The following is a 16,899-nucleotide window of genomic DNA, read 5'->3' as shown; positions in this document are numbered from 1 at the left end:
CAAGAAAGAAAGGGAAAAGGGGATGGGAGGGGAGTGGGGTGACAGAAAGGAGGGCTGACTGGGGAACAGGGCAACCAGAATATACGCCATCTTGGAGTGGGGGGAGGGTAGAAAAGGGGAGAAAATTTGTAATTCAAACTCTTGTCAAAATCAATGCTGAAAACTAAATATATTAAATAAAAAAAATTTATTAAGAACCTTTTGTGTGCCAATCACTGTGCCAAGCACTGGGGATACAGAGAAAGGCAAAATGAGACTGTTCTCAAGGAGCTCACAATCTAATAGGAGAAAACAGGAAAACAATTGTGAATAAAAAAGATATATACAAATTGGAAATAATCTCTAAGGGAGGATACTAACTAACATTAAAGAGGAGTGGGAAAGCCTTCTTATGGAAGGTGGGATTTTAACTAAAACTTGAAGGGAGCCAGGAGACAGAGATGAGGAGGGAGAGAATTCTAGGCCAGGGGAACAGCTAGTGATGCAGAGAATCAGGAAATAGAGTGTCTTGTGAAGAGAACAGAAGGGAAGTCAGTGTCATTGCATTATAGAATATGTGGAGGGGAGTAAGGTGTAAGAAGATGAAAAGATTGGAAGGAACCAGGTTATGGAGGTTTAAAATTGAGGAGCTGCATATAATTTTCCAAGTTGTTATAAGAATAGTAACTTTATTTTTTAATAGTCTTTTGTGAGAATCTTTGCAAAATTTTGTGATAATATGAGATTTTAATATTTGGTAGATATTTTTGAAAAATTGATTACTGTGAGTAAATCATTTATTCAGTGCTTACTACATGCTAGGTAGGCACTGTGCTAGTTGCTGAGTACAGTCCCAGCTTTCAGGGAGGTTGCATTCTGTCAAGGGAGACCATGTGCATGAACAAGTATATTTCTTGTGATTCAGTAATATTCTACATTCATATGCCAAAATTTATTCAGCAATTCCTATAATTAGTAGACAGCTTAGCCATACAATTAATACCATTTGTTCTCTGCATGATCCCAGCCCATTCTGAAAAATTTTTACAATGAGTATTGTTTCAGTGCTGCTAGACTGGCTGGCTGTGTTCAAGGTGAGGAAGGGGGGTAGGGTTTCATAGCTCAAATATTGAGTGCATTCTTTATTCAAGGCATTTGGTATTATGTGATTACTACAAAAAGGGTCCCTATCTGCATTAAATTAGGGGACACAAGACAAAAATGCAAGATACAGTGTGAAAATTCAGTAAGAAGTTTTAGGTGTTAATAATTCAAAGGAGGGGGTGATTATGTTGAGCTTGGGAGATGACCTCTAAGGGTCCCTTCTAGCTAAGCATGACTATGTTCCATCTCCTAGTATCATCTCACTTAGGTAGATACCAAATTTCAGTAGCAGGTAGAGGTTGAAGGGTACTAAGGTTTTCTATAACTGAAGAAATCTAATGGAACAGTTGGTACACTGGGAATACTAGTAATAGCTTCTTGACTAATGCTTGGAAAAATTGATTCTGACTATAGGAATAAGTATTCCTAATCATATTTGAGTACACTAAAGACTGTTACTTTGCATCTTAGTATATCAGGAGGACATGTTCTCTGTCAGCATATGGAAATTTTGAGTGATGCTATGAAGCTCTGAATGAAATTTGAAAATGTATTTCTGAAACAGGTGCTTTGTGTGTTTTAATCACATTGTTAAATTACGAAAACAGTTACTATTATACTCTTTGGGAGTAATTAATACACTATATCATAGTTCTTCACAAGAGTAAGGATAAATGGAAACTTTTAACGGTAGTATGGGTTCAGAGAAAAGTATCATTTTCACTTCATTTGTCTTTTAATATAGTTAGTGGATCATTTCATGGTAAAGGTGTACCCAGCTTTTTGGAATAGACATGTTCCTTTTTGGCTGTGCACTACTGCTTTTCATTATAAAATTGGATATGTTTCAGTTTTTTATTTCTCCCAATATAAAAAGTCATAAGAATATAGTGAATATTTTAAGTGTATACATTTATAGAAAACAATTTTCTGATGAAAGAGCAAAAATCCTGAAGTCAGGAAGACTGTGTGTGCTTGTATGTGCACCCACACGTGTAACATCCTCCTGAAACTTAACCAGAAACCAGACCAGAGTCACTTATAAAGAAACCATATCATTTGTGTGTTTCCTTGCCTTTTAAAATCAGTTTTTTTGGGGGGGAGAGGGATTTTTTGGTTTATCATGTATGATATCTCTTAATAGTTTGGCAAGGACTGGTTAGGGCTTTGGAGGCTATTTCATGTGCTAGAGAGCTGTGCCTTGTGTCTGATCCTTTAAATTCAATATATGACTTTAACTATTTTTGTTTTAGTGCTTTTAATATTTCATTTGGTGGGAGCTGGCTTATCTTTCCCCATTTGGGGCATCAGATGATGAGTTACCATAATGTTGTTCTTTTGTTTTTTCATAATTGCACATTCCCACATGTAGTTTTCAGTATATATAGCTATAGAATAAGCATTTTAATAACTATTACCCAGTTTTTAAAAGGCATTTTAGTTAAGTTTAAAAATTCAACTACTGTAATCTTTTTAAATGTTACTAATTTTCCTGGTTTTTTTTTCTCTTGCAGAATGATCATAGTGATAGAGAAGATGATGGACGTATTAAAAGACATCATATGACAGACTCAGAAAATGAGGACCTTACAAATCACAATGTTAGTGACTCTGAAAATGAGGAGCTTCATAGGCATAAGTATAGTGACTCTGACACGGAAGACCAGCCAGACCCTCCAGTAAGTGACTCTGAAAATGAGGACCTGAATCATCCCACAAGTGACTCTGAAAATGATGAGCCTCAGAAGCTGCCTGCTAGTGACTCTGAAAATGAAGAACCTCTCAATGGGCATGCAAGTGACTCAGAAAATGAGTATGCTCCTAAGCTTCCTGCCAGTGACTCTGAGAATGAGGAATTTCAAAAAGGTATTGATAGCGATTCAGATGTTGAAGAGCCCCATAAAGGTCCTGCCAGTGACTCGGAAGCTGATGAGTCCCGGAAAGGTCCTGCCAGTGACTCAGAAGCTGATGAATCCCGGAAAGGTCCTGCCAGCGACTCAGAAGTTGATGAGCCCAGGAAAGGTCCTGCTAGCGACTCAGAAGCTGATGAGCCCAGGAAAGGTCTTGCCAGTGATTCTGAAGCTGATGAATCCCGAAAAGGTGGTGCCAGTGACTCCGAAGCCGATGAGCCTAGGAAAGGTCTTGTTAGTGATTCTGAGGCTGATGAATCCCGAAAAGGTGGTGCCAGTGACTCAGAAACGGATGAGCCCAGGAAAGTTCTTGCTAGTGACTCAGAAGCTGAGGAACCCAGGAAAGGTCCCATCAGTGATTCGGATGCTGAGGAGCCCAGGAAAGGTCCAGCCAGTGATTCAGAAGTTGATGAGCCTAGGAAAGATCCTCCCAGCGATTCAGAAGCTGAAGAGCCCCCAAAAGGCCCTGCCAGTGACTCAGAAGCTGATGAGCCCCAAAAGAGCCATGCCAGTGACTCTGAAGCTGAGGATGCCCCTAAACTTGCCAGTGATTCTGAAAATGAAGAGGCCCCAAAACGCCAGCCAAGTGATTCTGAAAGTGAGGGGCTTCAGAAGGCTCATGCCAGTGATTCCGAAAATGAAAATTCCTCTAGACAAAAACAGAAGATCGAATCAGATGATAGTGACAGAGAGAACAAGCGGGATAAAGGGAAATTACAGAATGACTCCATTCATTCAGGTAGCCATCCGGAGGAGAAAATATTTCACAGTTCTGACAGTGAGGATGAAACACCTAAAAGGCAGAAAATGGACAGTGATGAGGATGAAGAGAAGGAAGAAGAGAAAGTAGTAAAGAGGAAAGCTGCTATCCTTTCTGATAGTGAAGACGAAGAGAAAACACGTAAGATCACAATTTAATTTCCGTTACTCTCATTCTTGTTTACTATCACGTCTGCTGATAGGGCCTGTTGGAGTGTCTTTGTATTTTGTTAGCTTTACTTTTTTGGTACCTGATGTTTAAAATGTCTCAATGAAATTTATAAAGGCTTATCTTTGAATTTAACTTACCGTGAATCATCAGCAAACTATAATTAAGGGAAAAGCATTCTCAAAATAAGAATTTAAAAGATATCTATGAATACTGGAAATATAAGGGACTTGTATTGTTTTTAGAGAGGGTTCACTGAAATAAATGCATATAGCATAATGATTATACTCAAATTTGACTGAGTGGTTTTTGACTGAACCTCCATAGTGATTTGAGATGAAACAATGGAGAGAGCCAAATGACAGCTGAGCTATTTGCCACATCTTGTTCTCTCACACCTTGGTAAAATTTGATGCTATTGTAAGCATCTCAACCTTTTTACAATTACCCTGTTAGCACAGTTGCCAATTCTGATTTTATCGTTTTCTAAAAGAAGTTGGCTTTCTTTGGACATTGGAACAGAAGTATATCCTCCCCTTGAGTGCTTAGCTGAACAGTGCCTTCCAGGGGAAGGATACCAAATGTGAGGTGATCAGGGCCTGCATAAGTATGATGGCAGTATCAGAGGAGAGAAAATGTTATGAAGGTAAAATTGACTAAACAACTGATTGAATATGAGGGGGTTATGGGATGAAAGAGAGTAAGGAGTCAAGAATGACTTGTAGGTTGCAAAGCCTGGATGATTGAAAAGATGGTTGTGCCCCCACAGTAATTTTAAGGGAAGTTAGGAAGAGGAGAGGGCTTGGGAAGAATGATAATTGTAGACATGTTGAGTTTAGACATATTGACATCTATAGGATGTCCAATTTGAGAGGTCTAGAAGCAATTGGAAATGAGAGGCTGAAACTCAGGAAAGAGGTTAGGGCTGGATAAATAGATCTGAGAATCATCAGCTTAGAGATGGTAATTGAATCCATGAGAGCTGATGAGCTCACCAAGTGAAATAGTTTAGAGCAAGGGTGGGGAACCTGCAGCCTAGAGGCCACATGTGGCCTTCTAGGTCCTCGGGTGTGGCCTTTTGACTGAATCCAAGTTTTACAGAACAAATCCTTTTATTAAGTGGATTTGTTCTGTGAAGTTTGGATTCAGTCAAAGGGCCATACTTGAGGACCTAGAGGGGCCACATGTGGCCTTAAGGCCACAGATTCCCCACCCCTGGTTTAGAGAAAGAATAGAAGAGAGCCCAGGACAGAGCTTGGGGAACACTCACAGTTAGCAGTTTCAGCCTGGATGAAGATCCAGCAGAGGAGCCTGAAAAGGAATGTAGGAGAGAGGGAGGAGGTGAACCAGAAGAGAACATGTGCCACAGACTTCTAGTGAGTATCAAGAAGAGAATGATCAGCAGTGTCAGAGGCTGCAGAGGGGTCAAGAATGATGAGAATGGAGACAAGGATGTTAGATTTGGCAATTAAGAGATCATTGGCACCTTCGGAGAGAGCAGTTTCAGGTGAATGATGAGGTTGGAAACTTGACTGCAAAGAGTAAGAGAGTGAGAGGAAAGGAAGTGGAGGTGCCAGTTGTAGATGACTTTCTCAAGGAGTTTAGCAATGAAAGAAGAGAGATATATAGTTGGGTTTTTTTTTAATATTTTATTTATTTATTTTCAGTTTTCAACATTCATTTCCATAAGTTTTAAATTTTCTCCCTCCCCAAGGTAGCATGCAATCTGATATGTGCTTTACACATACATTCCTATTAAACACATTTTCACATTAGTCATAATGCATAGAAGAATTATAGCGAATGGGAGAAACCATGAGAAAGAAAACAAAAGAGAAAAGAGTCTGGGGATAGCTAGGTGGCGCAGTGAGTAGAGCACCAGCCCTAGAGTCAGGAGGACTTGAGTTCAAATCCAGCCTCGGACACTCGACACACTTACTAGCTGTGTGACCTTGGGCAAGTCACTTAACCCCAATTGCCCTGCCTTCCCCCCTCCAAAAAAAAAAACGAGAAAAGAGTTTGCTTTGCTCTTCATTTCAACTCCATAGTTCTTTCTCTGGATGTGGATGGCATTTTCCATGAGTCCTTTGGAAAAGTTTTAGGTCCTTGAATTGCTAAGAAGGGCTAAATCTATCAAAATCAGTCAGAGGAGAGATATATAGTTAAGATTACTAGCAGGAATAGGACAAGTGAGGATTTTTTGAGGATGGAAGAGACATGAATGTGTTTGTAGGCAGTAGGGAAGTAGCCAGTACACATAGATGGAAAATAAATGAGAGAAAGCTCATACTTAGGTGGCAGGAAGAGTATGTATCAACAGTGGCGTTAGTGGTCAAGAAGCAGATCAAGAAAGTAAAGTGGTAGAAGTCAAGGGAAGAAAAAGGCATCTAGACAATGAGAGTGTTCAGCAGTGTCAGATGTTGCAGAAAGGTTAAGGAGTGTCACATGTGAGAGAACAGTTTCAGAAGAGTAGTAGAGACAGGAGACAAATGTCAGTGAATTGAGTTCAATGAGTGGTAAGGAAATGTGGAAGTAGAAAGTATAGACCCTTTGTTAGTAATAACAGGGATGAAAAAGAGGACTTGAGGTGATGTCAGAGACAAGGGAAGTTTTATTTTTTGCTTGGGGTTTGTTTTGGTTTTGCGTTTTTACAATGGAGAAGACTAACATATTTGTAGGTATCAAGGAAGCCGACTGTATGGTATAGGCATAATTGATGCTAGAAGGTCCCAAAGGAGAACAAAGAGGTTGGCCTCAAGGGCACAAGTATAGGAGTTAGCTTTGGCTTGAAGAAAGGCTACCTCATCTTCTGGAACTGAAACAAAGGAGGACAGGATGAGTGAGAGCAGAGCTTTTGAGGTTTGGGGGGAGGACAAATGAAGGAACTTAAAACAGCTGCACTCAGTTTTCTCAGTAAAATACTAAAAGCTAGAGTAGGGATATAATTGAAGGAAGCGCTTTGGAGCAGCTACCAGGAAGAGTTTGACAAAAGAGTCAATCAGAGATGAATAAAAGGATTGTCATGGGTCAATGAGAGCTCAGTTGATGTTACATTGCATCAATATGTAGTTAACCCAGGATGTTTTCTTGACTTCCTGCTGTACCTGTAGCTCTGGCAGTAGGATTGGAAAAATCAGATGGTAGAAGCCAATGTTGGAGATTAGCAGGATGGAAAGTGGAAAGAAAAGGAAAGGGATTCAAGAGTAGGGGACACCTCGTTGAAATGATTGGCTATAAAGGCTTGACTGTGAAGAGAGGGAAGTGAAACCGTAACTGGAGAGGTATTGAAATACTAGTTGGCATGAGGCCAAAGAACACTGAGAAAAAGCGAAGTAGTGAGAGAGGTGGAAAAAGAGGAGAGTTTGACCATGGAGAATTTCAGAGTTCTGAACCTCAGAGATGGAGCGGGTCATGGTGAGGTTTACCCTTTGGGTAGTTCAAGTAAGAGTAGAGATGAAAATCTTGAAAGTTAAGGAGGAAGGATCTGGATAGGGCCATGTAACTGGCGTGAATGTCAAAGAAATAAAAGTTATTGAGTTATGGTGGCAGAAAGAAAGGTGTGCAATCAGTATTAAGGTAGTTGCCTCCTTTTCCTGGCCCTGACAGTTAGAGAACATCAAGAACTAGTGGCCATTCCAGAGGGAGGCAAGAGATATAGTTTCTTTAGGAGAAATCAGGCATGTTAAAGGCATTTAATAAAAAGAGGAAATCTAAGACAACATGATATTGTTAATGATATAGTAGGAATTGGCAGGGAGGGAGGGTGTAGCATGGTGCAAGGAATGGGCAGAACAGGCTAGAGACTGGGAGGAACAAAGGGGTAAGGTGGATGGGACTGATGGTACAGGAAGAGGTCATTGGATAAAAGAAATTTCCACCAATGCAGGTAGTGATTCTGAATGTCCAGGATTACAAGAGGAGAATAGTTATTTGCTAGAGCAGAAAGATTATTAGCAAGAAAAAAACTTGTAAAGTAAATCAGTGTGAAGGGTCTCTTTAGTATGTTGGTATACTTTTAGCACAATCTTCATCAGTTTATTTCAAGCCCTGGAGAGCATTTATTTTAAAAGTTCTGGAGTTTCTCCCTTGCTTCACCCCTTACTCCTACTCCCACCCTGCTATATTTCAAAAGGTTGGTTATGCTTAGTGACCATATAGTTTTCAGCATATTACACTGAGTATTCCCTCCTCCTGGATACTCAGATGCCAGATTCTTCTGGTTCACCTCCTACTTCTCTGCAATTCATTTTCTGTCTCCTTCACTAGTTCCTCAGGGTCTGTCCTTAGCCCTCCATTTCCCTACATGCTCTCCTTTGACAGTCCTTTTCAGTCCCATACCCTCAGCTCTTAACCTCTTTACAGATAACTACCCTTCTGTAGCGGTAGCTCTGGCCTCTATTCCCACATCCCAGTTAACATTTCCAACCACCTAGAAGACAAATCTGCCTAGATTTCCCACCAAAACTTTGAGTTTAACACGTCCAAAACCAAGTTTGTTTTCTTTCCCTGCAAAACCTCCTTTTTTCCCCCTGATTTTACTATTTTTCTCAGTGGTACTGCCATTTGCCCATTTTCCTGTTATCAAAATGTTGATCTTATCATTGGCTGTTCTCTCTCCTTTACCTCGCATACAGTCTGTTTGTAAGCTTGGTTAAATTTCACCTCTGAAACATCTTTCCCCTCATCTCTCTTTCTTCTCATTTAGTAGGATTTCACTTATGAGCACCTGCCTAGATAATTACAATAGCATATTTAACAAGTTATGCCACTTGCATTCTTTGCTTCCTATTCTGTCTATCCTTAATATTTCTTCTAGACTAACCTTACTTATGTATAAATTTGATCATGTCATTCCTCTGCCCAGAAATCTTACCTACCAAGTAAATTAATTATCGTTTGCCTGACATTCAGAGAATCGTGTACAACATAGTACTGCTTTACCTTTTCAAACTTGTCTCACGCCCCCAGATATCCTATATATACTTAAGCTAAATTGAGCTACCAGGTACCCTGAACGTATCCTCTTGATTTTGTTTACACTATTTCTTGTATCTGAAAAGCTTCCTCTCTCCCCCCACCCCCCTTCACCAGTTGCATTCTAGCCAATTTTTTAAGGCCTATTTGAATTGCTACATCCTTCATAAATTCTTCTTTGGTCAATAATGTGTATACTCTTATGGACCTTACATAATACCTGTCTAATGTGCTTTTTTAAAGAAATTGTAGTAATTTTTGTTGTATGCTTTTCCTAGATTATAAGTTCCACGAGGGCAGGAACAATAAGCTTCATATACCTCCCTTTGCCTAACATATTGCTGGACACAATAAGTGCCTAAGAAATGTGGCACTTCATAAGTTGAAGTATGTGAAAACTTGACAAATATAAAATGCTGGAGAAATATATTATTATCAACATCACTTTACTTATTAACATCACTTTACTTATTAACAGCTGCAAAGAAGGGGCGCATCGTCTCTGATGCAGATGACTCTGACAGTGATGCTGCATCAGAAAAATCTACCAAAAGACAGAAAAAGATGGTAGCATCAGAGAGTGATGATGATGACGCTGGGAAGGAAGAGACTGGCAAGAAGAGTGAAGAGAAAGATCTGTTTGGGAGTGACAGTGATTCAGGAAATGAAGAGGAGTAAGTGACAGTTTAAATGTATTTGAATTTCCAGAGAATTCGTACAAATAAAGTTCAGGAAAACTTTGTATATTTCAAGTGCATTGAGTTGCCTATTAGGCTGACAGTGCTATGACAATATCCTGAATTTTTATGATCTGTTGGTGTAGCGCCAAGGCCATGTTCACAGCGCCTAAGGCAGCTATGAATATGCTGGTGCACTTCTGAATCACAAAATATAACAGACTCTACATGGAAGGCGAAACCAAAACATTTATCCCAACACCAGAAAGCCAAATCCATCACAGCAACAAAGAAGTCTGTACACATTAGCAATGTGGGCACCAACATCCCCAGGCCTTCCCTCCATTAGGGCCTGCCCACAAATGAACACCCTCAAGCAAAATCACTCCCTCTCCCACTCACGCTCCCTGCTGCTGCTGCTCCTGCTGCTGCTCCTCCTGCTCCCTGTCTCTCTCCCCCAGCTCTGACTGCTCCGTCTCACTTCCTCTCAGCTCTGTTCTACCTGTTCAGCAAGCTCCTCCCACCACAGGCTCATGTGACTCAGACAGGTCACATGGGCCTATTAATGGATAGGAAAGGTCTTCAGATTGTATTAACAGTACATTAACAATACTCCCATTGCATTAACAATACAGTTAGGATCTGGATTTTTTGGATACTTTGGAAATGAGGAAGCAGCCCAACGTAGTGGTGCACGCCTGTAACCCCTGCTACCAGGGAGGCCGAGGCTGGTGGATCATTTGAGCTTGAAAGTTCTGAATTACAGTGGGCTAAGTTGGTCAGTGTTCCCTGTGAGTCCAGCATCAATCTGGTAAGCCTCTCCCAAAGGCAGACCACCATACTGCCTACAGAGGGGTAGAAACAAAGTGACTGAAATCTCTGCTGCTTATGAGTAATGAGATCAGGCTTATGAAAAGCTCCTGCCTTTTTAGCCTGGGCAGGATAAAGAGACACAAGTCTCATGTTCCTCCTCCAGCTGAAAAAAGAAAAGGAAAGAAAATGAAGAAACAAAAATAACTTTTCCCCTATTTATATCTTTTACAGAAACTTGATAGCAGATATATTTGGAGAATCTGGTGATGAAGAGGAAGAAGAATTTACTGTAAGTATAATGTGAAACATTTGCTTTTAGAGCACATTGGATTTTTTTTTATTCTCAGATCAACTTACCTAGCCCTGACCTCTCTCCTAACGTCTGAATTCACATCTCCAGCGCTAAGTAGACATCTCAGATTGCTGCATGTTCATTGACACGTCTAAAACAGAACTCACTGTCTCTCCCCAAAAAACCTTCCCTCTTCCTGGATTTCCCTATCGTTGTCTAGGGCACCACCGTCCTCCCAGCTATCCAGGTGCACAACCTAGGTGTCATTGCTGACTCCTTGCTCTGTTTCACCCCTCCACATCCAAGTCTGTTGCCAAAGCCCGTTGATTTTACCTTAGCAGCATCTCTTATATATGGCCGCTTCTCCCTCTGATACTGCCTGCCACCACACTAGCATAGGCCCTCATCACAACACACCTGGAATGTTGCCATAGCTTACTGGTTGGTTTCCCTGCTTCAGATCTCTTCCCACTACAGTCTACCCTCCAGCTGTCAAAATTATTTTCCTAAAGTGAAGGTCTGACCATGTCACTCTTGTTTACGCTAAACTCCAGTGTTTCCCTGTCATCTCAAGCATCAAATATGAAATCCTTTCTTTAGATTTTAAAGCCCTTCACAACCTGGCCTTTTCCTACCTTTCCACTCTTTTTTGTGTCTTACATCCTTCCTAAGCCCCTAATACTGTATGATTTAGTGACACTGACCTAACTTTTTCACCCACAAGATTCTATCTCCAGACTCTAGACATTTTCTTTGACTGCACTTCAGGCTCAGAATATTGTCCCTCCTCACCCGTGTCCTGGCTTCCTTCAAGTCCCAACCAAAATCTCATATTCTATGAGAAAAACATTCCTTATTCCCCCTAATGCTAGTACCTTTTCTCTATTGACTATCTCGAATTTATCCTGTCTGTATCTTGTTTGTCCATAGATATTTACATGTTGTCTCCCCCATTAGACTATGAGCTAATTGAAATGAGGGACCCACTTTTGTGTTTCTTTATATCCCTAGTGCTTAGCACATAGTAGGTATGTAATCAGTGCTTATGGACCAGCTGACTTGATCCAAATTGGGGTAAAAACCAATAAATCTAACAGGTCTCATCAATTAGGATGGGCATATAACTTTCACTTTGTTAAAATTCTCCTTTCTTGTGTCTCTTATGCCAAAGGGCGTGTGTGTGTGTGTGTGTGTGTGTGTGTGAGAGAGAGAGAGAGTTGTGTCTGTATGTAAAAGTGTACAGGGGAATACCCATTCAAGAAGCAACAGAGAATAGGATCACTATAACTAACGTCTGCTGCCTCTGACAGGGTTTTAACCAAGAAGATCTGGAAGAAGAGAAAAGTGAAACACAAGTTAAAGAGGCAGCAGATGATTCCGATTCTGATGATAACATAAAAAGAGGAAAACAGTAAGTCCATATGTGAGCAAAATGTGTTTTATAAAAGATTTTTAGAATTGAGGACAAGTGTTTATCCAGTTTATTTTCCCTCCTGTTTGAGATAATAGTTGTAATATTTATTGATCATAGTTGCTTGGGTCAGTATAGTCTTGATGTTGTTCATATCCAGAATCTTAAAAACTAGATTCCTAACTGCAATACAAAGGACAAACCAATACCACATTTTTTTCTTTTATCAATCCCAACTTATTCTGCCCTAAGCTGACCCATGAAGCCAAGAGGAAAAGTATTAGCCTTACTAACAGGGTTTTGTAATATGAATTAATATGAACCAACCATTAGACCATTTCTTTATATTACCTTTGAACTGAAACAGATTTGAACTCATAGCAATAATAACAGATAGTGCTCGTTGTGTGTGCCCGGCATTGTGCTAAGCACTTTTTATAAATAGTATTTGATCTTCTCAGCAACCCTGTGGGGTGGACGCTGCTATTATCTTCATTTTGTGGATGAGGAGACTGAGGTAAAGAGAGGTTGAGGACTTGCCCAGGGTTACATAACTAGTAAGTGTTGGGGCTAGCTTTGAACTCAGGTCTTCCTGACTCCAGGCCCAGCACTCTATCCACTGAACCACCCAGCTGCCTCTATGTACATATTTTTGGTGGGCTTTGCAGTATGTTGTCCCGTTTTGAATTTTGTTTCAAAATATCACTTTCTATTTGAATCACACTTTATTTTGCAAAGCACTTTCATCATCTGTGATCTCGTTCTGTTTTCCTAAGAACCCGGTGAAGGAGTTATAAAGAAAATGGTATCAGCCCATTATACTAATGAAGAAGCTAAGGCACCTGATGGTTAAGTGATTTGTCTAAGACCGTACTGGCCACAAGTTGGTAGAAGAAGTGAGACTTCAATCCAAGACTACAGAGTACATAAGTGCAGTGCTCCTAAGCGTCTTGGTATAGTAGAACTGGAGTTGGATCCAAAGTCTGAGAACTTACCTTAAACCCTGGACCTCCCTTATTCTTTCATCTGTAAAATAGGAATAATATTTATACTGCCTCCCTCATGGGATTATTTCCTCTGTTCCATAAGGCCTGTTATAAATGCTTTTGACGAAAAACAAGTCTGAAAGACTTTAGAACTCCAGTCACTGCAATGATAAACTGAATCTAAAGGCCCAAGGGTGAAACATTCTGCCCACCTCCTACCAGAGAAGTGATAAGATTTAAAATGCAGAATGAGGCCCATGTTTCTAGATGTGGCTGGTTTTTTTTTGCCAGACTATGTAATATATGTTATGGGGTTTTCTTTTTATTTTGTTGTTCAGTGTTAAGAGAGGGGTAATAGGAGGAAGAGATAGTAAATGCTTATCAAAAAAAGTTTTTTAAGCCATTACAGAAAAGTCAGGAGATTCACAAATGTACAATTTCCCTTCAATAAGAGCAGTTCTTTTTGAATTTTTTGCAAGCTCAGGGCGTGTCTTGTCTTGAGGTTAGTGCCTGTATGTAATAAGCAAGTTGTTTATCTTGCAAATACTATACTTAGTATACTACATATGCTAAGTAAGTAAAATGCATCTTAAAACAGCATTATAAATTTTCATTTATCTTCAGTAATGTAGCATCCAAAATTTGGTCACACTTCATCTAAAACGTACTAGACTGTAAGTTCCTTGAACACAGGGGGCCCATCTGGTTTATTTCTGTACCCCTAGAGCACCTAGATCAATTCAACAAGCATTTCTTAAGCATCTACTATGTAAAGCACCAGTAGGCATGAAATAGTCATTGCCCCCCCAAGCCCCCCTAAAAAGACTCAACACATTTTTTACTGTTTGTAGAAGTAGTTTAAAACAGACAGATAAAGAATCTTATTATTAAGAGAGTACTGTGTACTCCACATTTGGTTATTGGTTTAAGAAATATCTTTATTTTCTGGTGGTAAATTATTAGAGGTGAAAGTGTCATTAAAGGGTTTGTGGTGTTGTAAATACCTACAAGCCAGAAGCATATCCCAGAGTTGAAGTTTAAAATGCTTATGTAAGTTTGTAGATATGAAAAAAATGGTAGTGGTAGAAGGCTTTTCATGACATCTTCACTATACCTAATTTTATCTTCCATGGACTCCAGTATGGACTTCATGTCAGATTTTGAGATGATGCTGCAGCGTAAGAAGAGTATGAGTGGAAAGCGTAGGCGAAATCGTGATGGTGGAACTTTTATTAGTGATGCGGATGATGTAGTTAGCGCCATGATTGTTAAGATGAATGAAGCGGCCGAGGTAAGCTCTGTCATGTTCTAAAACAAATCTTTTTGAGCTCCGTGTTAAAGAAGCTCTTGTTTCTTCCATTTAATAGCTATTCAAATAGTCTGCCTTCTTGGTCTAAATTTTGAGAATACAAGTATTTCCAAGTTTTCATTTATCTAAAACAAAGTTTTATGTCATGAATTTTTTCACTAAGTAAATAAAAAATATTAAAATGGTTATCATGGAATCAGTATTTGTTTTCTTGGGTTTCAGTAGTATACTAAGAAGTTTCAGATTTTTCTGCGTGAGAATCATTTTAATGGTCATGGTCATGGAATCCAGTTTATTTCCCTACGTCAATAGAATACTAACCTGTCTATGTAGATATAGGTGCCTTATTTTTCCTTTAAAGATATTCCAAGTAGATCCCACAATTTTTATTTGTCCCACACATTTCAATATTATCCAGTTCTTAGGGTTACAAAATTCTTCCTAATGTCTAAAACAGATGTCTCTGGCTTCCTGTTAAAGCCTGTATTGTTGTGCAAACTGTCTGAAAAGTTAATGATTTATTCCATATTTTAGCTAAAATAATTTCTTCTTTGTTTGGCTCTCACTTTATTATGACTGGTAATAGTTGTGTTTGACCCACATTCAGAAAGCTATGAATCACATAATTTGGGCCTTGATGAAAATAGTTCTTTTTTCCTTTGCCATTCTGATCTGTAAGAAGACCATCAAATATATCAAAAGGAACAATTTTGTATTTTTTATTGTGAAACTGAGAACTAGAAGTTCTGTTTTAATCTTTTTAAATTACAAATGACTATTTAAAACAGTAATTTATTCTGTCTGCCTCACTTTTATAGGAAGATAGGCAGCTGAACAATCAAAAAAAGCCAGCACTGAAGAAACTAACTTTGCTACCTACTGTAGTTATGCACCTTAAAAAGTAAGTATCTTGTTTTTCTATTCTCTTAAAAATAGAAATGTTTTTCTCAGTATAAGGATCATGATATAAAACTTGAATAATGTTTTTCTCCCTTATGAAGATCATGGGTGCAGACCAACCTAGCTAAGTTTTGAGTTGGCTTATTACCAGATGAGGTGATGAATTTTTATTTATTTATTTAATATTTTTAGTTTTCCGCATTGATTTTCACAAGAGTTTGAATTACCAATTTTCTCCCCATTTCTACCCTCCCCCCCACTCCAAGATGGCATATATTCTGATTGCCCTGTTCCCCAGTCAACCCTCCCTTCTTGTCACCCCACTTCCCCCAGCCCCTTTTCCCTTACTTTCTTGTAGGACAAGATAGATTTCTGTGCCCCATTGCCTGTATATCTTATTTCCTAGTTGCATGCCAAAACTTTTTTTCTTTTTACATCTGCTTTTAAAACTTTGAGTTCCAAATTCTCTCTCCTCTTCTCTCCTCACCTACCCTCCCTAAGAAGGCATGCAATTCAGCATACGCCACATGTGTATCATTGTGTAAAACCCTTCTACAGTACTCAGGTTGTGAAAGACTAACTATATTTTTCTCCTTATCCTATCCCCCTTCATTCAGTTTTCTCCCTTGACCCTGTCCATTTTCAAAAGTGTTTGTTTTTTATTACCTCCTCCCCTTATCTGCCCTCCCTTCTATCATCCCCCCTTTTTTATCTCTTTCCTCCTTCTTTCCTGTGGGGTAAGATACCCAATTGAGTGTGTATGTTATTCCCTCCTCAGATCAAATCTGATGAGAACAAGATTCACTCATTCCCCGTCACCTGCCCTCTCTTCCCTTCCAACAGAACTGCTTTTTCTTGCCACTTTTATGCGAGATAATTTACCCCATTCTATCTGTCTCTTTCTCCTTCTCTCAATATATTCCTCTCTCATCCCTTAATTTGATTTTGTTTAATTGATCATCCCTGTGCGCTCTTTATATATATTCCTTTCAGCTACCCTAATACTGAGGTCTCATGAATTATTCACGTCATCTTTCCATGTAGGAATGTAAACAAAACAGTTCCACTTTAGTAAGTCCCTTATGATTTCTCTTTCTTACTTACCTTTTCATACTTCTCTTGATTCTTGTGTTTGAAAGTCAAATTTTCTATTCAGCTCTGGTCTTTTCAGTGAGAAAGCTTAAAAGTCCTCTATTTTATTGAAAGTCCATATTTTGCCTTGGAGCATGATACTCAGTTTTGCTGGGTAATTGATTCTTGGTTTTAATCCTAGCTCCATTGACCCCCGGAATATCATATTCCAAGCTGTTTGATCCTTTAATGTAGAAGCTGCTAGATCTTATGTTATCCTGATTGTGTTTCCACAGTACTCAAATTGTTTCTTTCTGGCTGCTTGCAGTGTTTTCCCCTTGACCTGCGAACTCTGGAATTTGGCAACAATATTCCTACGATTTTCTTTTTGGGACCTTTTTCAGGAGGTGATTGATGGATTCTTTCAGTTTCTGTTTTACCCTCTGGCTCTAGAATATCAGGGCAGTTCTCCTTGATCATTTCTTGAAAGATGATATCTAGGCTTTTTTTTTTGATCATGGCTTTCAGGTAGTCCAATAATTTTT

At 39.3% G+C, this 16,899-nt stretch overlaps 1 protein-coding gene across 2 annotated transcripts in view; it reads left to right on the top strand.

Annotated features, from left to right (window-relative positions):
- Nucleotides 1-16,899, top strand: part of IWS1 (interacts with SUPT6H, CTD assembly factor 1) — a 45,926-nt gene that overhangs the window by 18,693 nt on the left and 10,334 nt on the right. For both annotated transcript variants that reach the window (XM_036742816.1, XM_036742817.1), the window contains exons 3-8: nt 2,598-3,894; nt 9,374-9,569; nt 10,617-10,674; nt 11,988-12,088; nt 14,215-14,365; nt 15,202-15,284. In XM_036742816.1, the coding sequence (XP_036598711.1) occupies nt 2,598-3,894; nt 9,374-9,569; nt 10,617-10,674; nt 11,988-12,088; nt 14,215-14,365; nt 15,202-15,284 (1,886 nt within the window). The remainder of the gene's footprint in view (nt 1-2,597; nt 3,895-9,373; nt 9,570-10,616; nt 10,675-11,987; nt 12,089-14,214; nt 14,366-15,201; nt 15,285-16,899) is intronic.

This window comes from Trichosurus vulpecula, chromosome 2, assembly GCF_011100635.1.
Source record: "Trichosurus vulpecula isolate mTriVul1 chromosome 2, mTriVul1.pri, whole genome shotgun sequence".
Lineage (NCBI taxonomy): Eukaryota > Metazoa > Chordata > Mammalia > Diprotodontia > Phalangeridae > Trichosurus > Trichosurus vulpecula.
This window is presented reverse-complemented; position numbering and strand designations above follow the sequence as displayed.